The sequence below is a fragment of the Ochotona princeps genome, chromosome 7 (assembly GCF_030435755.1).
Source record: "Ochotona princeps isolate mOchPri1 chromosome 7, mOchPri1.hap1, whole genome shotgun sequence".
Classification (NCBI taxonomy): Eukaryota; Metazoa; Chordata; class Mammalia; order Lagomorpha; family Ochotonidae; genus Ochotona; species Ochotona princeps.
The window spans coordinates 35,889,361-35,917,160 of NC_080838.1; the positions used below are offsets into that span (position 1 = coordinate 35,889,361).

General features: G+C 43.7%; 1 protein-coding gene across 1 annotated transcript in view; it reads left to right on the plus strand.

Annotated features, from left to right (window-relative positions):
• Positions 1-8,627: 8,627 nt before the first annotated feature.
• Positions 8,628-27,800, plus strand: part of AP1AR (adaptor related protein complex 1 associated regulatory protein) — a 35,226-nt gene continuing 16,053 nt past the window's right edge. Inside the window, exon 1 of the mRNA XM_004594522.2 lies at positions 8,628-9,080. Coding sequence (XP_004594579.2) covers positions 8,998-9,080 — 83 coding nt within the window. The 5' untranslated portion in view covers positions 8,628-8,997. The remainder of the gene's footprint in view (positions 9,081-27,800) is intronic.

The following is a 27,800-nucleotide window of genomic DNA, read 5'->3' on the forward strand; positions in this document are numbered from 1 at the left end:
ATTCATTCTTCAGAAGTCGCCATTAGGTGACAGCCAGAACTCCAAGGCCAAAGCACAGATGGTTGCCTACTAATCAGTAAAACATTCCTACTACATTTTATTTTCACAACTTATCTATTACTGAGTTGGAGAAATACAACAAAAGACAAAAAAAAACACATAAACATCCAAGACAAAAAGTTTCAAACATTAAATCCCCCTACAAATGTAGGCTCTACAACCTCATACATAATCAAGCAATAATCCAAAGTATATCTCTATGATGTTAATAAAATCACCCTACACTTCCTCTAGTTAAAAAATCATGAAAGCAGCGAAAACAAGTACATTTTCTATGCTCTGAAGAGTTGCAAGGACAGGCTAGCCTTTAAGGTCGCTGCAACTATATTTTTTGCCATAGCAGTTTCCACTCATACTCCCATCACTTCCATTAGTTTGTAAAATTCTTACCAAGCCATTTCCCAGAAGGCATGCTATATGTCTGGGCCAGATTTCAGGGCAATGGGTAGACAAACAATAAGGTGTCCAGAAACGGCGTGGGTTTAATTGTCCTCAGTACTGCTCCGAATTAATTTACATTGTTAACTTCTTAGCCAGGGGCTCCAAGGCACCAAGTTTCATGTAAATCTCAACTCTTACCTGAAAAGAAGGAAGGGTTTCTTTTCTAATCATAAATTCTCACTATTGACAAACTTTCTTTCTAACTCCAGTGGAGTGGGTGGCTTTTTTTCCTCCCCTAATCATTTCCTTAAGCCAGAGTGAAGACCCTCCAAGTGTTCTGGCTCTATTTAGGCTTCTCCTTATTAACCCTTCTTCTCTGTGCATCCAAAGCTTTGCCTTTTGTTCCTAGGAAAATAATAAAACCTGTGCCAGGTATTGCCCTTTCGATGCTAGAACTTCTCTTCCTGGCTGGGTCTATATTACGATTCTCCACTAGAGGGTGCTGCTGAGAGAGTTAAGGAACTGATTTTTTTTTTTTTTTTTTTTTTTTTTTTTTTCTGGCTACTAGGTCAGCGGGAAGGAGTTCTGGCGATGCTGTCCATGGTGAAGAGTGCCCCCTAGTCCTCACGGGTGGCTTCACCTCGTGGACATCTATCCACTTCACTCACAGTAGAGGGCAACACGTTTCAATGGCGCCTACATGCTCCAGACATGTAAGTTATCTGTGTTGTAGGTACAGCCTTCCCCTAAAAGTCTGAATTCCTTTTTTACGTTTTCTCAGTTACAGAAGTGACAGCCACTTTTACTTTTCTATTGTACACTTTCCTTCTAGCAGTAGCCATCACTAACTTCCCTAATAATTCCATATATTAAAGTTCTCTGTGGAAGTTATTAAACGAGAGAGTTCCTGCTAGGCAAGAGAAATCTAGAACAACTCTTCCCAGGGGAAGCCCTTCGTGTTAGGCATCTGACTGCTCCTACCACCCTGTGTTTTGTGAACCACCAATGCTTGGTGAGTAGAGAAGGAAGCAAATTATTTGGCTGCATTAAACTCAGTAAAGCAGACCAGCCGATGAAACCACATACACATGGACCAGAAGGTATGGGCAGCTGGTGATGGGCCCACGAGTTTGTTTCTTACTTATTTGTTTTTGCTTGAAAGATTTATTTATTTGAAAGAGGAAGAGATGTGGGTGGAGAGAGATCTTCCATCTGCTGGTTCTCTTCCCAGATGGCTGCAATGGACAGCACTGGGCTAGACTGAAGCCAGGTGCCAGGAGCTTCATCAGGGTCTCCGTGTGGGTGCAAGGATCCAAGCACGCAGGACATCTTCCACTGCTTTACCTGTTATGCCACAATGCCAGCGCCACTGTCCTATAGTTTTTAATATGTCTTTTTTTTATGTCTTTCTTCTGGAAAGCAAATATCCAAATGGTCCATTTAACTATTTAATTATACAATGGGAGAATAAAAGATTATCTGAGAGATGAAGCCATCTGAGAGAAGTAATTGAAAGGGGTCAAAACACTCCATGGAACAGTTTCCATTGTGGGCAAAGTTTGGTCTTTTTCCTTCAACAAGAAAAAGATATACTTTTTTTTTTTTTCAGTCAATGAATCGTATTGTTTAAGAAGCAGAGAATAATCAAGAAAGAACAACTTCTTAATTGCTGGTTCACTTCTCCAAATGTCTGCAACAGCCAGGGCTGAGCCAGGCCAGGAATTAGTCCAGGTTTCCCATAAGGGTGTCAGGTACCCACCTCGGCAAGCCACCAGCTGAGGCCCCCGCAGTGCACATTAGCTGGAAGCTAGAATCAGAGGCAGGGACCCCCACATAGGATGTGGGCATCCCAAGCAGCACACCGACCGCTATGAAGTATCCACTCCAGAAATACTTGGTTTCTAAGAGTGAGTCTGCCAAGTGGTACTTGTATCTCTTGCTTATGCCGTTATTGGAGGGAAGGGGCTGAAACTAAGTGCACCTAAATGCTCACTTCATGATGGGGGAGAGGGATTTTGTGTGCAAAAAGTTAGCAGTGTTGGATCACTTTACACAAGGCGTGAACTGCTGATCTTTCACATAGCATTAAATCTGAATGTCGGGCAGGCATGGTGGGCTAGTGTGTTAAGCTGTCAGAGTGCCGGGAAGGGAATTAAGTCCTGTGCCTGGGAGGCAGCAGATAATGGGCAAAGTGCTGGAATCCCTGTCACACCCTTGGAGAGGCAGATGGAGTTCCAGGCTCATGGCTTTGGCCTGATCCCAGTTTGGATGCTGTGGATATTTGGGAATGAATCAGCAGATTAAAGAGTCTCTGTGTGTGTGTCTCCCTCCCTTCTGTGATTTTGCCTTTCAAATGAATGAATGAATAAGTAGCCCACCTCATGGGATCTTCCTCTATGATCCTTTCTGTTTTCCATTTCCTTAGTTCCACCTGTGCTAGCTGCTCCCTGTAGTAGCTACATTGCTCTGTTTGGGCCCTGAGGACAAGACACTGGTACTGGGGAGCTGAGAGGTTTCTCCTTATATAGATCAATAGTCTCACTTTTAATCAATCTGAAAAGAGGCAGATCATGGCATGCCAAAAATGGAGGTCTTCTTTCTTGGTGCTACTTTTTTGGGAACCTGACTTCAAGTTGGACTTTAGAGTATGCCTTGAGGGCAGTTCTATGAGGAAGAATTTTGAAAAAGCTAACATTTTCCCCTCTCAGAGTGCCAGGGATGAAGTCCCAAAGGGAAGTCTTATTTCCTGGTATCAACCTCCTTCCGTCTGTGGGTAATAGTGATAACGGCTAGCATTTGTATTTGTGATATCATAGATCCTAGTATAAGTCTGTATCATAAATTATAGGAATTACATGGTGCACTAACCACTTAAAGAGTTGATCAATCATTTATGCTGAGAATAGAAGTAAACATTATTCTCACATTATATAGTGTGAGTGGCATGTCCACACCTGTGTAAGCTTTGGCACTCTAACGTTCCAGTGCTGAAAGGACTCGATTCCTGGACTAGAATGATAACGGCACACAGTTATTCTCCTTGCAGGGACCCCCTGGCCCCCAGCGCACTGGTAACAGCTGATCTCAAAATCAGAAAATGTGATTGGCAGCTAACCAAGAAAGAGTTGTGAACAAAACAAAGCAATTTCCATTTGGAACCCACACAACCTAGAAGACAGCTGAAGTTGCTGGAAGCAGAGCACCTGTAAGACAAAACACTTCCTTTCATCCTCAGAGTAAGACACCAGAGAGGGGGGCATTTTGAAAGAACAGGGCAGAAGGGGAGATGCCATGATTGGGAAGATGGGGAAGTGGTTCTCACCAGCAAGCCCTTGTTAAGTGGCCTTCACTGAGAATAACCTAAGTGTCTGTTACTGGTAAGCTGAATGTTCTGCCTGGCCAACCGTCATATAGGTGAACTCTCCAGCTTGGGCAGATTAAACATAGAAGTTTTATCAGAATACCTAATAATTACCTTTACTTTTTTCTCACTCATGTCCAAACTTACAGTTAAGGGAAGCAGTACTGTACTGCAGTAGGAACACCCATCTCTTCATGTGATAACTTTAATTCATTGCGTGACCTTGAGCAAATGATTTCACTGGGCTGGGAACACCCTTTCTCATCTTGAAATGCCTCCCAGGCACCCCTTCTGGTGATGCAGCTTCTTCCCGCTGGCTCCACAGAACAGCACACCGTCACTTCACCGCAGTGCATCACAGTCAAGGGAGACCTCAGTGCTGGTGCTGGGGCACAGCCAGTTAAGATGCGGCCTGCACTGCTGGCGTCCTGTATGAGCACCGGTTCAAGTCCTAGTTGCGCCACTTCTGATCCAGCTTCCTGTTGATGTGCCTGGGAAAGCAGCAGAGGAGTGCTCAAGTGCTTAGATTCCTGTATCCATGTGGGAGACCCAGAAGCTCCTGGTTCCTGGTGTCAGCATGGCTCAGCCCTGGTGGGTAAGACCATCTGCAGAGTGAATTACTGAATGGAAGGCCTCTTTCTCTCTGTCTCTCCTCTCTAACTCTCCATTTCAAATAAAACTAAAGCAAAGCAAAACAAAGCAAAACAAAAAAACTCTAGATTTAAAGTCTGCTTAAAAAGTATACGATAAATGTTAATAGCTAATTAGTTTGGTAATTCTAAAAAAAGCTAAGAGACTCTCTTCAATTTGTTATGTACCCACATTCAAATCATCGCTTTAGAACTATCTGCATTTGTTATCAAACATTAATTGAACTGGCTACCAACTAGTCCTGTTGATAAGCCAAATTTATTAAAAACACAATGTGGTTTTTGAAACACGCTGGAAATATCAGTTGTACAAAACAGAAAACAAAGAAATTTCAGAAAAAAGATTCTCCCCCAATTTTCAATCCTAAAAGAACAGTCGTTAGTATCTTGATATTTATCACCAGATTTTTAAACAAAGACGCACTTTATTTTTATTTGAAAGGCAGAGTTCAGAAGAGGAAGATGGAGAGACAGAGGACTTCCACTCACTGGTTCATTCTCCAATTGCCGAATGTCCAGGGCTGAGCCAGGCCAAAGCCAGGAATCAGGAGCTCATATGGAAGCTGGTGCCTCCTGCCCCATGGTGCTGGCCCCATGACCAGTCTTTATCCTCCCCTATGGACATATATAAGAAAGCATGTATGTAAGGGGGTAGATGCTGGGGTGGGGCTGTGGCATAGTGCGTTAAGCCACCACATGCAGTGCAGGCATCCCATATGAGTGCCAGTTTGACTTCCGATCCAGCTTCCTGACCATGTTCCTGGAAAGCAGTAGAGGACAGCTCAACTGCTTGGGCCCCTGAACTCACATGGGAATCCCTGGAGAATCTCTTTGCTTCTGGCTTTGGACTAGCCTAGCCTCAGCTGTGTCCATTTGGGAAGTGAACCAGTGGATGGAAGACACCCCCCTCAACATCCTTGTAACTCTGCCTTTCAAACAAATACAACTATAAAAGAAGAAATGACCAAATCTTTAAAAAAAAATTACATGTCTGTTTTAAACATAATTTGGAACATACACAATTCAAAAATTCATGCAAACTGCATTAGAGGATTTTAGTGTAAAATATTTTTGAAATCCATGTGTATGAACGTTCTTCCAGTCACACAGAAAATTCTATGAAAACACTATCAGATTTCAAAAGGTTTTGCACCAAAATAAGCATCTTCTAATTCCTTTGCCATGAAACTTTATGTTTTTGATGATTTATTCATTTCTTCTTTGGAAGGCAGAGTGAGAGGCAGCACACAGGTTGGGGCTGTAGGGGAGGGAAGGATCTTCCATCTGCTAGTTTACTCCCCACATGGCTGCTGAAGAGCCAGGTTTGATGAGGCCAAAGCCAGGATTTCCATCTTGGCTCTCCACAAAGGTAGCAGGGACCCAAGTCCCTGGACCATCATCTGCCATCTTCCCAGGTGCGTTAGTGGGATTTAGACTGGAAGCCAAGCACCCGGAGACTCCAATCTGTACTGATATGGGATGCCTGCATTCCAAGCAGAGGCTCAACGTCCTGAGCCCCAGTAAAGGCCCATCTTAAGAACATTTAGAAGTACTCTCATACAATATAGACAATTTTTAAGCCATTTTGTCATGTATCATTTTTAAAAGGAATTATTTTTATTGGAAAGTCAGATTTACAGAGAGAAGGAGACAGAGATCTTCCACCACTGGCTCCCTCCCCAAGTGGCCACAATAGCCAGAGCTGAGCCAGGAGCTTCTTTCTGGTGTCCCACGTGGGTGCAGGGTCCCAGGGCTTTGGGCCGTGCTTGACTGCTTTCCCAGGCCACAAGCAGGGAGCTTGGAAGGGAAGTGGAGCAACTGGGATACAATCCAGTGCCCATATGGACTCCCAGCACATGCAAGGCAAGGATTTAGCCACTCAGCTATCCCGCAGTGCCAGGCTCCACATATCATTAATTAAGCATTTCCCCTACTTTTTTTTTTCAAAATGATTTCTGATTGCTACAAAGGAGTATAAAACTATCGGTAAATTTTAACCACCCTTTAATTGTTAAATATTCAGTTTGACTCTAAATGTACATTTTTTTGGTAACAGTTTGGGAGCCTAATATTTCATTGTATTCTTGTAAACACTGTGTATTTTACTTGTAAATCTTCATTAATCTGACATTAATCTAACAGTGACCTCTCATTGCACTTTAATTTGCTTAGTTTTAATTTGCACTGTTTGGCTTAGTGAAGATTTTTGAAATGTTTTCATCATTTGTATTGATTCTAAAGATCATTCATATCTTTAATCAAGAGCATGTATTTCACTTTATAAAAAACATTTCTGGGACCAGCACAATGGCTCAGTGGCTAAATATGATCTTGGCACATGCCAGGATCCCATACAGGTGCTGGTTCATGTCCCAGGTGCTCCACTTCCCATCCAGCTCCCTGCTTGTGGCCTGGGAAAGCAGTTAGGGATGACCCAAAACGGTGGGACCCTGCACCATGTGGGAGACCCAGAGGAGGCTCCTGGCTCCTGGCTTCATAGTGGCTCAGCTCTGACTATTGTGGCCACTTGGGGAGTGAATCATCAGATAGTAGATCCTCTCTCTGTAAATCTGCCTTTCAAGTAAAAATTAAATCTTCAAAAAACACTAATTTCTTAATGACAGCTACTTATTATTTTCTTAAAGTCTTTTTCATGATAAAGTTCCTTAGGCTCAGGGATTTCCTCTACCACCCTCCTGCATCCTCTCAGGCCACTGCTTTTCCATCATTCTCCTACCTATTGTAGGTTTAGAGAATGGTTTAAAGTCCAGCATTCTAGTGACACTTACCTTTAATAATGACCCATTAACAAGTCTAGAGTTGTACTTTTTAACTGAGCCTCTATTTGAGATAGCTAGTGTGGAATGCATTCTTAAGAATATAGAAGTGTTCACCACTTGGATGTACTGTTAACATATTGTTCCCTAAACGTAATGTCTTGTAAAACCACAAGCTAGTGTCACATTAAGGTTACTGAATTCTGATGCCCACAAGCATCCACTCCCATCCCCTGAGCCCCAGCAACCACACACTCTGTTCTATTTGCACAATTCTGGTATTTCTAGACTGTTCTAGAAAATTACAGTGTAAACTTTGGAGACTGGCTTTTGATTCAGCAGTCTGTGACCATGTGTAGGGTACTCACTTCGTTGCTCAGCTGTGGTAAACAGGGGGAGTGTGCCAGTTTCTTTAAACTACAGTGGATTTACACATTCTGTAGTTCTATTTGAGAGGCCGAAACAGAGCATTCCCTGTCCCTTAGTTCACTCCCCAAGTTCCCCCAAAGGCAGGGGCCGAGTCAGACCAAAGTGGGAGCAGGAATTCAATCCCGGCTTCCCACAAAGGTGGCAGGGACTCATTTCCCATTACCTGCCCTGGGTGGGGATTGGCAGGAAGCTGGGAATCTAACCCAGGGGCATCCCCATAGCATCTCTGTCAGCGCCATTTCATTAACGAGGACAGCATCACCCTGGTCGGTCTAGAGCTCAAGAAAGTGACTGAATGAACATTTTTATCACTAACAACAAATTTTAAAAACACACTGACTTTTGCCTGGTTGAATTAAAACAGGTTACAGTTGGCATGACTGGTTGGTCAACAGGGGCATGGTGTCTACCCACCATTCCTTACATCTGAGCTTCAGAAAAAAGGCCAACAACAATTTTTAAGTAGGGACAAAGCAGGACGCGCCCCAGGAGCTTTCTCGATCCCCAGGCAGCCGAGCTGAACAACCTGTTCAACAAGATCCCTCAAATTCCCAAGGATGGCAACTGTTCCACAGCCCCAACTGTTTGATTTTAAATGAGCTTCCCCACAAGGTTCACACGCAAGTTTGGGAAGTAAAGCATTCTTGGTGTGTTCCCAGTAACTTCCATCAAGCACCCCTCCCCCGACTGTTCTTTCCCACTAGTAAGTGCACTGTTAGCAAACGCCAAGCGCGCGCTCACAAAGCACAGCCTTGAGCCAACGACACGCGGATAGCATGGCACCAAGAGGACAGCGACCAGCCAAGTCAAAGTCCACGAACACTCAGGGACTGAAACAGGTGCGGACGCAGCAGCCGGGCTACCACGGGAGCTGGCGGAAGTGCCGTCAGAAGCGGGCGCCGGACGAGGCGGCGTCGCCGAGGACGCGGGCCCAATGGGGTACCCGGAGAAGCCGGGGGTGTGGTGCCGTCGGCGGCGGGGCGCGAGCCGGGGCGCGCGGGAAGGCGGGGCCTGGGCGTCCCGCTCGCCCAGGACCGGCCTTCCCCGGCGGCTGGAGGCGCTCACTGTTGTCCCGGGGATCCAGGGCGAGAGGGGCCATGCGGACGGCGCAGGAGCCTGGAGCCTGCAGCCTGGCGCTCCTCCCTTGCGCGGCGGCTTGGCGGCCCCGGGAGTAACCGTTGCTGCCTTTGTTCCCGAGCGCCGCGTCCCTCCGTGTGTGTTCCCGGTGCCCGAGCCACCCCCGCCCCCTCGGCTCGTGCCGCGCGGATGCGGCTGCCGGAGCTGGGTTTGGGCTTTGAGCGGGAGGAGGTGGAGGAACGGCGGCCCCGGGCGGCATGCGATGGGGAACTGCTGCTGGACACAGTGCTTCGGGCTGCTCCGCAAGGAAGCGGGGCGGCTGCAGCGTGTAGGAGGCGGCGGAGGGTAAGCCCCGCTGGAGGGAGGGACCGGGTCTCCAGTGACTCCTCCTCTTCGGCCCCTGGCGTAGGGGCGGGGGGAGCCTTTTTCACGTGTCCCTCTGGCCTGCAGTGGACCGAGCAGGCGACTAGCAACGGGGCATCGTGGAGGCCCTGGTCTGGGGGTTGCAGGGAGGCCCTGGCTGGGAGAGAGCTTGGGGCGAGGAGGAGGCGGGTTGGACCTCGGTGGGGCGCCGAGTCACGCGGGCAGTCACGGGAGGCACCGAAGCACCCCTCTCGGGGGCAGTAGGTCCGGCTGCTCGGCCTCCTGGACACACCCAGCGTCGGGTTGGGTTTAATGCCAGAGCCAGTATTGCTGATCTGCCCTTTAGCACCTGTCAGTACGTCACTGGCTGCAAAAGTTGATGGATTTTAAACAGGAGGCATTTGCATGCTGGGGTAAAATGAGTCCGGACTCTGATGATAGGTGCAAAAGGCTTGCCAAATTGCTAGGTTTTTGATGGTATTTAGAGCCTTCTTTTCTTATTAATTTTTTTTTTTTTTTCTGGGAAACTCGAGGATTTCTTCTGTCCTGCTTGCTGCGCATGTGCCTTGTATTGCTAGGTAAAGTGGACCTCAGTTAAGTAAAACTGGAATATGCTTGTATTTTCCTGTGCACACCACACACAGCATGATATTAATGTTTCATTTAATAAGTATTTCAATTTTGTGTTTATTTCATAAATAAATTAAAAAACATAAGGCACATTCCTTCAGTGTTGGCTTTGTTGTTATTAAGTATCTCCAGGAATTGAGACCTGGAATTTGAAAATCCAGACCAGGCTACTTTGGGTAAGGCAGAAGCCTTCTCAAACAGATTTGTGAGTTTCCTGGATCTGTCCCACTTAGCTGACAGTGTTCAGAAGTAAGTTGTGACGTAAACAAACTGAAACCAAATGATTTTTAATTTGAATCTTTTGGTAACTTATTCATTCATCAGGCTTTGTGTTACCTGAGCATACGAAGTAGCTAATGCTTTGCATAAAGTGTCCCCAGAGTGGAAATTGTATATTTTGAGTGTGGATGCAACTATATGATCTACCTGTTTCAATAGGTTTGCCTAAAGGATTAGATACTTGGCTTTATTATTTGTACATTAAAAAAGCACATTTTTAGAAATTATTTATTTGAAATTCAGAGTTACTGAGCGAGGAAGGGAGAGAAAAGGAGAGAACTGCCATCTGTTGGTTCACTCTCCAGTTCACTGGGCCAGGCCGAGCCGGAAGCTTCTTGCAGGCCTCCGTGGGAGCAGGGGCCTAAGCACTTGGCCATTTTCCACTGCTTTACCAGCACATCAGCGGGGATCTGGTCTGGAACTGAAGCAGGTGGCACCCTATAACTTGCCATGCCAAAGAGTTGTTCCCAGCATGTTACATTCCATCTCTTACAGGTGGAGTCTTGCATTCTACATGGGTCAGCAGAAAAGTTACTTGTGTGTGACTTTGGGCTACATGATGTATTGTTTGTGGTATCTCCCCCACCATCACCACCCCACAGTGATTCTACAAATTGTCTCTACTCCCGGGATGTTTGGGGGTGGCATACGGAAGCGGCAGGAAGCAGCGAGTGACTGGGTGTGGTTGCAGCGTGCCTGTAGGTGTTCCATAAAAGTAGCAGCTGCATCTGCACTGTGTTCATTGCAGGGCCCCTTGAGCAAGCCTGTTGAGGTCCTGACAGTTTGTGGGTTTGGGGAGACTGTGATCTGAACCCACTTAATAGTGATGTTGATCCTGTTTCTTTTAATCTGTGGAGATAGATTTTTGACAGTCCTCTTCCTTGAGTCTTGTGATCCATTTATTTAATACTGTTTGTGTGGTTTCCAGTAAGCACGCATAGACAGGTGCTTGTGGTTTGATTTACACCACAGGATTAGACTTCGCCCTGACTTTGTTGTTATCTTTTGTCTCCTGATTTCCTGTCAGACATAGGTCTGGGTAGGTAGCTAGAATTTCTTCTAAAAGGGAAACCAAAACACGTAATTTGATCTTAGTTGTCGCTGTAGTAGCCCCAGGTAGACACTCTGAGTTTTCTTAGCCTGATGTAAGCTCTGCCATTGAAGGCCTGAGGGCGTAGCGTTGTGTCCCAGAAGCAACTCAAAACTAGAATGACCGATGTTACCCTGTCCAGTTTCAAAACTAGAATGATCAATGTTTAAACTTACAAAAATGCTGCAAAGCTCAATCATTTTATATCTGTTGACTAGTCAAGATGTCAATAACAATATTGAGATTTGTTGAAAAACATTGTAGTTGAGGTAATTTGGTGATTAAATGAGAGGGAATTAAATATCTAAGTAATAAGCTTTATTGACCTCATGAGTCATCCTTCACTCTGGAGTTTTGTTTGCCAACACGTTCTAGAGGACTCCACCTCCTGGCCATCTTAATGTTCCTCTGCACAGTATAAGAAATCCTCTATATTGTATTGACTTTTGACCCATTTATTTTTTCTCAGACTGAAGACCCAGTTATGTTTAATATTAAATATTTTGTTTTTTCAGAGATTTATTTTTACTTGAAAGCAGGTGCCAGAGGAGATGCAGAGAGAGAGGTCCTCCATCCACAGATGGCTGGAATGGCCAGAGCTGAGCTGATTGGAAGCTGTGCCAGGAGCTTCTTCTCTGTCTCCCACATGGGTGTCACCTTGGGGCATCCCGTGCTCTTTTCCTAGGTCAAGGGCAGAGAGCTGGATCAGAAGTGGAACAGCTGATGACAAAGAACTGGCATTCCTATGAGATGCCAGCACTTCAGGCAGAGCATTAGCCTGGATGCCACAGGACCATCCCCTAAAGATTTTATTAGCTGAACAGAATGAGAGACAAGAGAGTTGTCATCCACTGATTCACTCCTCAGATGTCTGCAGTGGCTGGGCTCAGAGCAGGCAAGGACAGGATCCAGGGATGCTACCAGGGTCTGTCACAGGAGTGGCACAAAGTCACTTGAGCAATCATTGCTTCTCAGGGTTTGCTTTGTCAGGAGGCTGGCATCCTCCAATGTAAGGTACAGGCATATTGACACTAAAAATTCACTCCCATTGTACTGTATTTTAATTCCTGCTTTATTTTTAAGGATATACATCCATATGTGTTTATATTTAACATAGTCTCACATAGTGGTTCCATCCAAGAATCCCGTAGTTTAGAATCAACATTTTTGACTACAGCAGCAAAATGATTTGCTTTTGCTTTGTGAGAAGAGATGGTCTTTGTCACACACTGGCCTTGACTTCCTACTTGTCTAGCACTGGTTTAAGTTCTTTGCATAATATCATTTTTTTTCCTCACCATAATTTTATGAGGACAGTGAGCACTGTTGCATGAATTATGGATTGAAAATTGGAACTTAGAAAGTTTGGGCGAGCTGGGATTGTGTCTGGATCCCATCCCCTAACTACCGAGTGATTACTCCTTGCTCTTTGTTTTGTAGGTGAACTTTTAGCTGCTGCGTCTCTCCCAGCATTACCTGGCATCTTACCCCAGAGATGTTATATGTGTCAACAGCCTCACCACCCTTCATTCTATGGAATAACCTGTTCTTTTGTTGAAGCTGCACTTTGCAGCCATTACCTTTTATCCTTATTTTCCCATTACTCTCCTGGCTTTACTTACGTGGCTGTATTCACTCTTCTGTCTGTTACATATGGCACTTTCCACTGTCTTGTCTTTATGTAATTCCCCTCACACATATACCATCCACCCCTGAAGAAATCTCATCCTATGGCTTTGAGCATTACTCCTTCCAAATCTCATCTGCATACACACCACGATGGAAGGGGTATTCTTGTATGTCTTATTTTATTCAGTCTCTTTTTACACAAATTGAACCTGTTTCCTTCCTCTCTGCTTCTGCTTTAAACAGTGTTTGCAGGTTCCCTGATGGGAGGCTTCCAGGCTGCTTTCACGGTTCTATCTGTCACATTGTCAGCCCATCTTCCCTTCCTGTCATTCGAGTTGGGCTTCCTAAAGCCAATGCCAGATCATGCCAACAACTAAAGTTATTTTAATTTTAAAAACGTCACATTTATAAGTCTTAGTATTTTAATCTTTTAAAACAAATTGCAAATCTTGTTAAGGCTAGCAATACCATGTGGGAACTTGCGGCATATAATGTAACCTTACTTTCCCCACCTTATTCTCTGATTTGTCAACTTTCAGGATCCTGTATATCAGATGAGGGATATTTCTTCGTGTTTTCTTAAAATACTAATTTTTTTCCACTGGTGCCTTTACATGTGATACTTACGGCCTCCTTTCCTATTTCAGTATTGCCCGAGTCCCCAAGTAATTGCATAACCTTGAGGGAAACACCACACTTTCACATACTTCAATATGTATGGTACAAATTTTATGTTTACTCATTTTTAATAAGAGACCACATAGAGAGCATGTGAGAATTTTAAAGATATTAAATGTATTACAGTACTTCAGACATATCATATATCATAAAAATGGAATTAGGAATTTATTTTGGTATAAAAAAATTGAAATCCATGGTTTTTTTCATAATACTTTCCATTAACTTTTTGAAGATCCGTTGTATAATGAATTTTAATTTAATTTTTTGAGATTTATTTACCCATTTAAAAAGCAAAGTTAAGAGAGAAGCAGAAGCAGCTTCTATCTGCTACTTCATGCCCAAATGGTCACAGTGGGCAGGACTTGGACAGGCCAGACCCAGAAGTTTCATCAGATTCTCTTCCATGGATTTGGGGCCCAAACACAGACCACCTTCCACCACCTTTTTAGGCACATTGGCAAGAGCTGAATTGGAAGTAGAGCAGCTGGGACTCAAAGCAGCATCCATGTGACGTAATGGCATCACAGGAGACAGATCTGTGTTGAGCACGCACATCACTCTTCCTTCATTGTCCTTTTCCACTTGATGGTATGGGAAAGTATGTCTCGACCCATGCTTGTCATCTCTGATTGTCTGCGTAGTATTTCCACTGTGTATCAAATATAACATTTTGCAAAGCTGAACTCATTTTTCCTTACTACAGTCTTTTTCTCCTTTTTTACACCCCAGCCATTCCCAGTACTTTGTTCCCTTTTTTTGTGAGTAGGAAAACATTATAAAGTCTCTCCTGTGCTATTAAGTTGAAAATCCTATTAAAATCCTTCCTGAGACCCAGGTTACCATGTCCTATAGATTCTGTACCTTCCAAATGCTCCTTTTCAACATGTCTGAATGCTCTGCCCTGGTATCCCCTTCTGTCTTTTGTGTACAAGGCCTGTACTTTTTTGCTTTGAACTTTTTTTTTGTTTTTAATTTTAGATGATGTTTACATAGTCAATCAGGGTGGGAAGGATCTAGGATTAAGGAGAAGTAGGTATGATCCTGTTTCCAAGATTTCTATTTCTTCTTCCCATTTTTGTCCGGGAAGGGAGGTGATAAGGAGATAGGCCATACCCAGCCTCACTACCATCCCAACATCCAAGGATGGGGAAAGGCCACCCAATATCAACCTAGGGTCACAATGGTTTAGAAATGTTGATCTCATTGATCTATGGATGAAGAATCTCTTCTACTATTCATTGGGTCACAGCATCGACCTTACAGTCTCCAGTCGCCCAGATATTTGCTGTCATCGTTTGGAATAGTTGTCTATATGTTCTGCCCTCCATTCTCTGCTATGTCAGTGAGCTACCATGTCCTCCATGGTCTGCCATTCAATACTCCATTCTCTACACTGAGGATGACCAGTTCTCCTAGGTGGGCTCATGGACCTGAGCCAGGGGACCTGGACCATGTCAGACCGCCCCCCCCCGGGGCTCACCAATTCAGGCCAACTCGCAGATGGGCCTTTGGCCCCCTGCCATGATACCTGGGACTCACCGGACCCTCCAACCTCCGGGCTCACAGACCCAGCTGCCAGCACATAGGCAGGCTTGGTGACCTGGCCTAGGAGACTGAGGCCCCTCTGGGCCCCCAACCCCTGGGGCTTACAGATCCTGCACACACTGCACAGGTGGGCCGAAGGACCTGGTCTCCTGGACCCCCAAACCTGGGCTCACAGACCTGACACCCACTATATAGGTGGGCCGTAGGACCTGAACCGGAAGACCCAGGGCCAAGCTGGACCACTGACCCCTGAGGCCCACTGGCCCAGCACGCACAGTGAGGTAAGTCCAGGACCATGGACCATATGACTCAGGACCTGCCAGAACCCCCATCCCCAGGGCTCATGGACCTGGCTCCCACCATGCAGATGGGCTCAGTGACCTGGACCAGGAGACCCAGGTCCCTCCAGATCCCTCACCCCTGAGGTTCTTGGATCCAATATCCACCTCCCTGACAGGCCAAAGTGCCCCTCTGTGCCTGGGGTTCGCAGACCTGGCACCCTCATCCCCCAGACTGACATGGCTCATCTTCCCTCAGCATTCACCTGTGGGTACTTCTACAGCCCCCAGTCCCAGCTCAAGTGTGAACTGGCTGGTGATGCAGCCCGACTCATCCCCTCCCACACCCCATCCTGGTTCTCAGATCTGTCTGTGAACTAGTACAGTCTGGCTCACCCCTGACCCGCGTGTATGCTGCTGGGTACTGTAACCTCGTCTGGTGTGGGCTTCTCCTTGCCTTGGTTCTTGCGCTTACCTACAGGGACTGCAACCTGACAATGGAGTTCACCAAGCTCCTCTGTCTGGTCTCCTCCCAGTGGCAGGTCTTGCACACACCAGTGGATCCCTGGCCCAGGTTGACTTTGTCGACCTGCTGTCCTAGCAGAACTCTTATACTCTTACCATACCCTGTTGTGTCCCTCTCTAATATGAAATCCAAAATGAAAGAAACAGAGCCTTACCTAGACACCCACATCTCAGCGGTTGTTAGCTTTTCCCTCACCAGACACCATTGTCTGGCTTTGGTGTGTCTTTTCTGGCTTCTCACTCAGGCCTCACATCCCCTCTGTTGCTTTTCTGAATCGCTGTCTCCCGTACATGTTCATTTTCTTCTCAGTCATTACATGCTGGAGTCCTTCAACACTGACAAGCTTGCTCTCACATTATACTGTCCTTCAGATGTGGTGTATGTAGGTGTTAGTATGGAACATGTGTTGGCACATTCTACATTTTCAGTGTCTCCAAGACCAGACTGAGGCCTGGCGTCCTCACTGCAGCTTTGAAGGCCCTGAGTATCCGTTCTGCCTTTATTCTTTCTCCTCCCTACCCCTGAGTCTGTATGGTATTCTTCCTTGAATCAATTCTTCCCTTTCTGTATTCCCTCAACCTAGATGCCAACTCGGGAAATGCCTCCCGCAGAAGCCTTCCTGCCTTTTTTCTGCCATTTTTTGCCCTTCAGGGGGTAAGGCCTTAGGCCATCGTGAGCCCATCGTCTGTTCTGATCACTTCCTGAGGTTAGAATTACACCTAAATTGTCTGATTTTTCAGCTAATGTCTGTCTGCTAATCGTAATCTAAAAATTCCTTCCTTTCCTGTGTTTCCTTACCAGTGAATACCCAGTTTCCATTTAAGTGCCTAGAACATAATAAGTGTTCAGTCAGTACTTATTAATGAATTAATGAATACAGTTCTCTGACCATATAATACCCTTCACACACATTCGTGGTTCTACTGTTTCATGAAACCCCTCTCTGCTACCTGGGCCACAGGGTGGGGGGACCTCACTAAGTTCTCCTGGGGCTGGTTTTTGATATGTCTCAACAGAACATATACCCCTTTAGTTTACTCATGTGTTCCTCTAGACTTGCTACCTTTGTATTGTAAATACATAGGCATGTCATTCAGTAGTTTAGAGAAGAAAAAAATTAGAAGATTCATTGTTATAGATACTTAAATGGCAACCATTTCTGAAGAAGAGGGTCATTGATTTCAAATGCACTACGCAGATAGTGGAAGATCAATGAGAAAGAACTAAAAGGCCTCTAAGGTCCCGTTAACAACTTCCCTTAAATCAGACTCTGTAAAACCCAGACTATATGTCAAATCCATGATTTTTGTATTGATGTCCAATACAAAGGAGATTTGTCTCTTCCCTTCCAACGCTTCGAATTGAATTATAGCCAGGCTTCCAAGCCATCTCCATTAGGAACAGGTATCCTATCTGCAGACACACCTGTATAAACACAAAATGAAACTGATTATAAGAAATTAGACCTCACTTAGTTATGATGACTGAGAAATTCCATGACTGGCTGTCTACAAACTGGGGCCCCCAGGAAGAGAGCAGAGTCACACCCTTCCTCCATCATTTTTATACTGCTTAGGCCCTCAGGGGGTTGCACAATGGAGAGAGCATTCAACTTAACTCAGTCCAGCAACTAAAATGCTGATCTGTTCCCACACGCCCTTGCAGCCACCCCTTAAGATGTTAACCCAGATAGTCTGGTCATCTGCCGACCCAGGCAAGTTGACAACACTGGATTAGTTATACCACCTGTAGCAGTGCCAGCACTACCTGGCACGTCTGCTGATTCTGTCCTTTGAGATTGGAATGACTAGCCCACTATTGGAATACTTAATATTAATTAGAAAGCAATGTGTCTATCATTTTTGTAATTATTGGACACCTGATTTGTAACCTTTCTCATCTTTTGTTAAAAAACGAAGTCCTGGGAAGGTTTTAATTTTTAATAGATGTTGAAAAAGTTTGCTATGGTTCATCATTTATTTAAAGTGTCAAGTATAGAAGATAGAGGGAGAATATTTTTAAAGATTATGCAGAGGAATAGAAAGAAAGGAACAATGCCAATGTATTTGTGAGAATTTTTAAGTTAACCTTGACTTAATGGAGGAAGTATTTATGTATTATGCAGAGTGACGTGAGATGCATTAAAGCTGTATTTTCAGTTTATTTTTAGTGAGACAAGTTTTGTCCGTAATAAATTGTCTTGAGGTCTACCTTGGGAACACTAATTCAAAAATAGGTTTGCAAGAATTTGCACCTTTGTTTCATACCACTTTGAAACTTCTGCAGATTCCTGCGTGTGCACTGTCACTGAGTGTTACGTTGCAGGAACCAACCACAGGCTGTGGTTTGTACCTAATATCCCTCACATCTTTGAGTCCACTTTCACATCTTAGAATGAATATACAGAAATCTGCCTTAAGTCATTCAGAGACAGCTGTCAAAGATATGATTATCACATTTAAATGAATGTCCGTGGGGAGCTCTCAACCTTTGTTTTTAAATGTATTTATTTTTATAGCAAAGGCAAATTTGTATAGAGTAGGAGAGAAATACCTTCCATCCATTGGTTCACTTCCCAAATGGCCACAACAGCCAAAGCTGAGCTGATATGAAGCCAGGAAGCCAGGAGGTTCTTCCTGGGCTCCCACACAGGTGCAGGGTCCCAAGATTTTGTTTCGTCCTCTGCTGCTTTCCTGGGAGCTGGATGGGAAAAGGAGCAGCCAATAAATGAACTGGTGCTCTTATAGGATGCTGGCACTGCAAGATCGAGGAGTATTAGCCGGTTGAACTATCACACAAGCCCCATTGGTATCACTTTAGTCCAGCCTTTCATCATTCTTACCTGTTCATGAATGTGATTGCATGTTTTATTCATGCAGTAATTCTGTGTGTTTATCCCCATTCAATTCATAAGACTCATTTCCTGGCACTTATAGGAGCAGCTTCTATGGACTCATCTCTAAAGAACTGTATTCTGATTATTCTGTAATTACTTTAAGTACAATAAACAGGGATTAAATTTGTTCAGTCAGTTTGTCTTTGATATAGGGTAGTGGTTTTTTTTTTATTATTACTGCTTCTTTAAAACAAGCCTGCTTGCCAGGACATGGCGTGGTGGCTTAGTGGCTGAAGTTCTCACCTTGACACTCCGGAATCCCATATGGGCGCCAGTTCTACCCTGCACCCATGTGAGAGACCTGGAAGATGCTCCTGGCTCCTGGCTTTTGAATGGCTCAGCTCTGGCTATTTCTGCCACTTGGAGAGTGAATCAACTGATGGAGGATCCTCCTCTCTGTATATCTGACTTTTAAATAAAAATAAAATAAATCTTAAAAAAAAAAGAAAGCCTGCATGCCAGCCTCCCAGATTTGCTGCAGTGCAGACCCCTGGGGACTTTAGTGTTTGTAGAGCAACACAGAGCAACAGGCTCTTCTCCCTGCTAGTTCACTGCCCAGGTGCTCCCCACAGAGCCAGGAACTCCATGCTACACTTGCGCGGTTATGGGGGCTGAAGCATGTGAGCCATTGTCTGTGGCTTCTTGGGCTGCCTGGGCAGGAGGCCGGGGCAGCAGCAGGAGAACTGGCACTCTGCTTTGGGATTGGAGTGCCCCAAGCAGCAGCTTCACCCATCCCACTACAATGGAGTGTTCAAATAGCCAGTTTCATACGTGTAACTGGAGTTCACTCATTTCTATTCTTACGTGGTGTTTTGTTTTATGAATAGGACACCATTAATGTATCCATTCTTCTGTTGATGGACATTTAGATTATTTCAAGGATTTTGTTTGCGTTTTTTATCTTTTTACTACTTTGGTTAACATTGTGATAAATGTGTTCCTACATGTGTGCACATTTCTCAGATACGTATACCGAGGAGTGGAATTGCAGCTTTTTAACTTACTGCACATCTTCAGATGTACCAGAAATTGTCAGTTTATTTGAAGGAATTATACCGTTTTATACTAACTTCACCAACACTGGGCTTCTATTGTTCCACATTGTGACACTTGATATTGTCAGATATTTTTTTCCAAAATACTAATATGAAGAACTATAAATAATTTATGAATAAATACAGATAATGTTTTAAAAATTTATTTGTACTTGCTAGCACGAAACATGTGAAATACATATTTTATTCCTTTGTGATAAAAAGCCAGGAATTAATCAATAATAGATAAGAAAGACTGGAACAGCTTTACAGGAAAAAAAAAAGCCCAACTAAATAAATGGATGCAGTATTGTGTTCATGGGCATGTGTTGGCGAGAAACTCAGGCAGTTCCAGTGAAAATCATAGCAAGAGTTTCTTGGAACTTGACAAAATGGTTCCAGGCAATTTTTGTGGGACAGCAAAAGGCCAAAAGTGGCCCACAAGTTTTGAAGAAGAAAATTCATCCTGTGAGATGAGTTTTAATCACTAATGGCCTGTGGTAGTGGCGTAAGGATAATGACAGCAGAATAGCATACCCAGGTCTGTACCATCCTGACGCTAAGCCCGGTAATCTCTATTTTTAACAAGGTGATTCAGGCTCAAGTTGTAGAACTAAGCATCGTTGGCGTTATGGTATTGCGCATCATTTAATGACTCAGTCTTTTTTTTTGTTGCTTTTCACTACCTCAGTTACCAAAGGCATGCAGCAATCTGCTGTCGGTACTAGTAGCTTACTGCCATACTGGTTTTGAGTCTGTTGTTGATTTTTAAGCAATCATGTTTGCATAATAAAAAGATCTCATTGTTCCACAACAATTCCTGTATCTTTTTTTTTTTTTTAGTAAGTTCAGGAAACATTGTACAGTGTGACCTAATTACATGCTAACAATAGGTCCTAAAACGTGTGAAGGTGCCCTGCTTTATTTTAAGTAAGTATGAAAGTATTAGGCCAGATTTATTTTAGCCTTATGTTTTTCTTAAAGATTCGTGTATTCTTTTGAAAGAGAGGACTCCCATCCCAGATCTCCCTCAGCTCTAGATGTCAGCACTTATTTACCTCTCAGGCTGAGTGAAAAATTGTGTGACTAGTGATCATGTTATGAATGTATAAAGGAAGTTAGGGATAAAACATCGTTCTTACAAAGATGCACTAAAAGCATTTGAACAATGTTACATGTAAAAGTAGCATACTTACAGTATTCCAGGTTGCGTGTACACATGCAGCAATGTTTTCAGCTGCACAGCAGTGATCAGCTAAACGTACAGGGAGAGGGAATTGAGGAGAATCTACCATGGATATATGATGAAAAAGGTTATGAGTGTTAGATACTTAACTGTGTGTGTGTGTGTGAGAGAGAGAGCTGTCTTCAACATCCAATGTATATTTCATAGTAAACTTCCAAAATTTAGACTGGCTATACTTCATGTGCTTGATAGCAATGGGTGGCTAGTGGCTACTACTAAACTGTGAGATATTCCATAGGATTACTGTTGGAAGAGAATTTTTATATGAAATACATATAAAATCTAAGTCAGTTCCTGGCCCATTACAGTTAGTAAACATAACTATTTGCCAACCATGATATGATTAGCTTGTGATCTTTTAGTTTTTGTAACATCCTATGTGGCTGGGAACTGTTAAGTCAATAAAATACTGCCTTTCTGCAACTTGAAGATGACAAGATATTCGGTTATTTTTCCAAGCGAACAGTAGCCAAGCTTCAGACTCCTGCATTAGGTAATGTTGCTCTTACTCATTAAGTTTTCTGTCTTGCTTTCACTGAAGAGTCCTGCTTCCAGATGACGATGCAATATTTCTGTCACTTCCCTCTTTATTTTTAACGATGCTTTCCTATACACAACTTAAACCCTGTTCAGTGTTCTGAACCAACGCCTGTATGTAACAATATACAGACCTGGAGAGACATGCTTAAGGCTGCGCCAGTAATTTTTGTTTTTCCAATAACTCCTTTTACTTTCTCATTAATACAGAATAATTTTGTTGGATAACTACACTAGGGATCCAGCTCTCTCCTTCAGCCCGAGTCAAATATGGGAAGCCAAAAAGTAAATTTATTAGTTTAAAATGAGAAACACAATTGTGAGGCCACTATATTTGGTTGATTACTGAAGGTGGAAGGGATGGATGGAAGGAAGGGATAGAGGGAGTTTGGAATAAAATTACAGAAGATGCTTAATATTGCCCATTACTTGTAACAAATATGCTAGAATGAGATCTTAATAGGAAAAGCTGAGTGTCAGTTATAGATGGTGCCAAATTAGTCATAACAATGAAAGGTTGCAAGAATAGGTGAAGTTGGTTGTAGGGTACCTGATAGCTCTTTCTTCTACTACATACTTGTATGAATTATTTTTTTATAAGAACTATTCTGAAGTAAAAAAAAAATTAAGATTTTGTTTATTTTATTGGAAAGTCAGATTTACAGAGAGAAGGAGAGACAGAAAAATCTTCCATCTGCTGATTTACTCCCCATATGGCCACAACAGCTGGAGCTGAGCCGATCTGAAGCCAGGAGCTTCTTCCAGGTCTCCCATGTGGGCATAGGGTCCCAAGGCTTTGGATCATCCTCAACCGCTTTCCCAGGCCATAAGCAAGGAGCTGGAAGGGAAGTGAAGCAGCCAGGACACAAACTAGTGCCCATATCGGGTGCCAGTATATGCAAGGCAAGGTAATTTAGCCACTAGGCTACTGTGCTAGGCCTGAAAGTTTTCTTAACAAAACACAGTAGCTTTAGATTTTAAGACTGAAAGAAATATAAGAACAAAGAAATTGTATATATTCATATATATATTTACATATATATATATATTTATATCCAGATTGTGTTAAGTAGAGGAAATGAAAGCAGGAAACAAAGAAGCAAATGTTCTGAGTTCATTGACACAATAAACTTCCAAAATTTAGACTGACTAAACTTCATGTGCTTGATAGCAGTGGGTGGCTAGTGGCTACTATTAAACAATGTGGAATATTCCATGGGATTACTCTTGAAAGAGAATTTTTATATGAAACCTTGCCTGTGAAAGAGTTCTGTTTAAAGAAACTGAGCTGTCTGGTCCCAGTGGAAGATAGTACTCTAAGGTGATGTGATGTTAGAATTATATCATTGTTTTCCTTGTTCTGAATGCATATTCACTAACCGTCTCTCACCCAGTTTTTCTTTACTCAACAAAAGAATACCCTTTCCTGAAGATACATGTGAAAATAGCTGTAAGAAAAAGCGGCCTGGTGCAGTAACTTAGTGGCTAAAGTCCTCGCCTTGCATGTGCCGAGGTCCGTATCAGTGCAGGTTTATCCCCGCTGCTTTACCTCCCTGCCAGCTCCCTGCTTGTGGCCTGGGAAAGTGGCTGAGGACCCCGAAAGCCTTGGGACCCTGCACCCACTTGGGAGACCCAGAAGAAGCTCCTAGGTTCAGCCTTAGATTAGCTCAGCTCCATCTGTTTTAACCACTTGGAGAGTGAACCAGCGGACAGAAGATCTTTCTATTTCTCCTCTCTAAAAAATATGAATTTCTTCCAGGTCTCCCATGTGGGTGCATGGGCTGCGGCCTTGGGCCATCCTCTGTTGCTTTCCCAGGCACATTAGCAAGGAGCTGGATGGGAAGTGGAGCAGCCAGGCCATATGGGGAGCTAGCACAGCAGGCAGAAGATTAGTGCACTATGCCACAACATCAGCTGCGTAGGTTTTTGGTTTTTTTTGTTTGTTTGTTTTTTGTTTTTTTGCTTTCTGAATTTCTAGCCTAAGAAGGAGGCAACCCAGTCTTCCTCCAGCAATAGACTATATTTTGCTTTTGGCAGTCATGTTTGTATTGATAGTAGCATGGGGCTTATGTGTGAAAGGGAAAAAAGTGCTGACATAGCAAGCATGCTTGTCCACCAGCTTTGCTTCCAGGATAGGAAGATAAAGGAAAGTGAATTACCTAGATTTGAAGAAAAAAGAATGGAAAAATGCCTTTAGTGATCTGGGATTGAGAGGCCGCCTCAGACTTAATTATAGAAATTATTCTTAAGGGGTTATGGACTATTATTTTACATTAAGGTTGTAGCTCAGGAATTTGAATAAAGGATTCTCACGCAAGCACTATATAAATGTCAATCTTAAGGCATCTAAAAACAAAGCTATTCTTATCCCAGACTTCCTCCTCTTGGTAAGTACAACTCTATTCTTGGAATTCTCTCGGCTGTAGACATGGGAGGCCCCCTTGATGCTTCCTTTTTGCTCACATCTGTGCATGTAGCGTGTTAACAGATTCTGCAGACCTGCTCCTCTGATGTCCACTATTTCACCATTATATTCCTGATCCAAGATTCCATCATTTGTTGGCTCTGCTATCACAATGGCTTTCTGATTGAGCTTTAAATACATATGTCAGATCAACTGTTCAGGATCCTCCACTGAAGTTCTTGTTTTTTGTTGCCTTTTTTTTTTTTAAGATTTGCTTTTATTGGAAAGGCAGATAATACAGAGAAGAGGAGAGTCAGAGAGGAAGATCTTCCATCTTCTGGTTCACTCCCCAAGTTAACACAATGGCTGAAGCTGAGCCAATGCGAAGCCAGGAGTCAGGAGTCTCTTCCTGGTCTCCTACACAGGTGCAGGGTCCCAAGGCTTTTGGCTATCCTCTACTGCTTTCCCAGGCCACAAACAAGGCTCTGGATGGGAAGTGGGGCTACCGGGACACTAACTGTTGCCCATTTTGGATCCCGGTGTGCAAGGGGAGTACTTTAGCCACTAGACTACCCATATGGGCCCAAGTGCAGTTCTTAAATAGAGCTGATGCATTCTTTTTTTTTTTTTTTAAGATTTTATTATTATTGGAAAGCCAGATATACAGAGAGGAGGAGAGACACAGAGGAAGATCCTCCATCCGATGTTTCACTCCCCAAGTGAGCCGCAACGGCCGGTACGCGCCGACCCAAAGCCGGGAGCCAGGAACCTCCTCAGGGTCTCCCGCGCGGGTGCAGTGTCCCAAGGTTTTGGGCCGTCCTCGACTGCTTTCCCAGGCCATAAGCAGGGAGCTGGATGGGAAGTGGAGCTGCCGGGATTAGAACCGGCGCCCATATGGGATCCCGGGGCATTCAAGGCGAGGACTTTAGCCGCTAGGCCACGCCGCTGGGCCCGAGTTGATGCATTCTTGAAGGAATTATAGGAGGTCATGATGTTATACCCACTAACAAAAAGAGGGAGGTGAGCGGTGATTATCAGTGGCTGCTGACTGGTACAAAGGCTGTTGTGATACTCCCTGCACATCAATGTTAGCATCACTAGAACTAGTGCAGACATCAATAAAGTTCTCCGTAATTTGATTCAAAATTATATTCTTCATATGAAGAATTCTCATCTACAGAAACTGAACTCAGTATAATCAAGCCTCTAAATCAAATGACCAGTTCACAGAGAATGTAGAGAATGGAAGGAAAAATTAAGTTTTCAAGAAGAAAATGTCAGCCTGAAAGTGCAAAATTTTTAGGGCAAAGCAAGGTTTTCATCAGCAAATCAATGGTATGAAGAAAGGCAATGTTGCAGGGATAGGAAAAGCTGTCAAACTGGTGGTTGTTTAAGAGGTCTTACAAGCAAATGCAGTGTGCCACCGTGTCGGATTTGATGAAATCATGGCTGTTAACAGGGGAATTAAAATATTCACTGGACTGAGGCGTGGCGATGTAGCCTAGTCGTTAAATCCTCGCCTTACACCTCCCGGGATCCCATATGGACACTGGTTCATGTCCTGGTTGCTGCACTTACTATCCAGCTCCCTGCTTGTGCAAAACAAACTGCAAAAGCAGTCGAGGAAGGCCCAAAGCCTTGGGACCACGCACCTGTGTAGGAGACCAGGAAGAGACTCCTGACTCCTGGCTTCGGGTTAGTTCAGCTCCCACTATTGTGTTAGGGGAGTGAACCAGTGGATGGAAGATCTTTGTATTGCCTTCTGTCTATATGTCTGCATTTCCAGATACATAAATACCTGAAATAAATATATAAATAAATAAAACGTTTTAAAAATATTTACTGGACTGTATTTTAGATAGGAAGTATTTTCAGTTGTGCATATTAATAGCATGTAGTTTTTTTACTTAGCAGAGATGTAAGTTGAGATGGCATAAGAATGTGTTTGTTAATGTTAGTGCTGTTTATGAAAAATATAAAACAGGAATTGATAATTTGTTAGTATCTTAGACACAGGCACAGCAGCTAACATATCACCTGGGACATCAGCATCCCATTTAAGAATGCCAGGGTTGGGGTGGCACAGTGGCCTACCAGCTAAAGTCCTGGCTTTGCACACTCTGGGATCCCAAATGGGCACCAATTCTAATCCCGGCAGCCCCACTTCCCATCCAGCTCCCTGCGTGTGGCCTGGGAAAGCAGTCAAGGAGGACCCAAAGCTTTGAGACCCTGCACCGTGTGGGAGACCTGGAGGAAGTTCCTGGCTCCTGGCTCCTGGCTCCTAGCTCCTGGCTTTGGATTTGCTCAGCTCTGGCCGTTGTGGTCACTGGGGAGTGAATCAACGGATGAAGGATCTTCCTCTCTGTATATCTGACTTTCCAATGAAAAATAAAAAACAAACAACGAAAAGAATGCTAGAGTTTGAGTCTGTGCTCTGTTTCAGACTCCAGCTTTCTGCTCATGGACACCAGGTTGTAGCCCACTAATTGGGTTCCTGCCATGCACACGGAGACCTGGATTGAGTCCCTGGCCCCTCCCTGCCTTTTGAGGACATGGGTTGAGTGAACCAACAGATGGATGATTGTTGTCCTTCTGTTTTTGTCTTTCTGTATTTCAAATAATTATTTTTTAAGATTTATTTATTTTTATTGGAAAGGTAGATACACAGAGAGAAGAGACAGAGAAGAAGGTCTTCTGTCCGATGATTCACTCCCCAAGCGGCCACAACAGCCAGAGCTGAGCCAATCCGAAGCCAGGAGCTTCCTCCAGGCCTTCCATGCAGGTGCAGGGTCTCAAGGCTGTGGGCAGTCCTCAACTGCTTTCCCAGGCCATAAGCAGGGAGCTGGATGGGAAGTGGGACTGCTGGGACTAGAACCGTCACCCATATGGGATCCCAGCACGCTCAAGGTGAAGACTTTAACCACTGCGCTATCAAGCTGGGCCCTGAAATAATTATTTTTTAATTACATTCTAAGTATGCAATAATATGATGGAATTTAATTCTAATTTCTCTTTTCAAGTGACTGCATTCTAAAATGGTATTTTTTAAAATAAAGATTTATGGCCAGCGCTGTGGCCTAGCAACTAAAATAAAGATTTATTTATTTTTATTGGAAAGTCAGATATACAGAGTTAAGGAGAGACACAGGGAGAGATCTTCCAACCGCTGGTTCACTCCCCAAGTAGCCACAATGGCTGGAGCAGAGCCAGGAGCATCTTCGTGGTCTTCCATGTGGATGCAGGGTGCCAAGGCTTTGGGCCGTCCTCGACGGAGACTCCGGGACAACATGCAGCACTCAAACAGGATCCCAGTACATGCAAGGCGAGGACTTTAGCCACTAGGCTACTGTGCCAGGGTCAAAATGCTACTTTCAAACAGCTGGCTTCCTAAATAATTTAAAATGTGTATCATACAAAGAAGTAGAAAATACGGGAAAATACATGAAAAACTGTTTTTTTTCCCTATGGCTAAATGATATCGGAATATCAACAATTGGATTTAATGCGTACTCTATATACATTATGTGGGGCTTCTGTAGACATGGGCAGTGCTATAATTGCAAAATAGACATCATAATTCATACATATATATGTATATCACATGCTCCTTGACTTATTTTCAAATACATTTTAAATAAATTGCAGAATAAAGCTCTTCAGATTACTGTGCTGTCCCTGAATTTGCCAAATTGAATATTTACTATAATCTATTAATATAATATTTACAATGGTGGGCATCAATCTTATAGGCCCGTTTGAATAAGATCTCAAAGGGAAAGTCTTAAAAGGAAATTCCTGAGTTATTTTATAGCTTATTTTGCTGTCTATTTATCTTCCGTTTTAAATTGTTCATTATTATTACTTAATATGTCTCTCAGTACTTTAAATGGGGTTACTCCTCTGTCATTTTGTCGCTTAAACACTTGT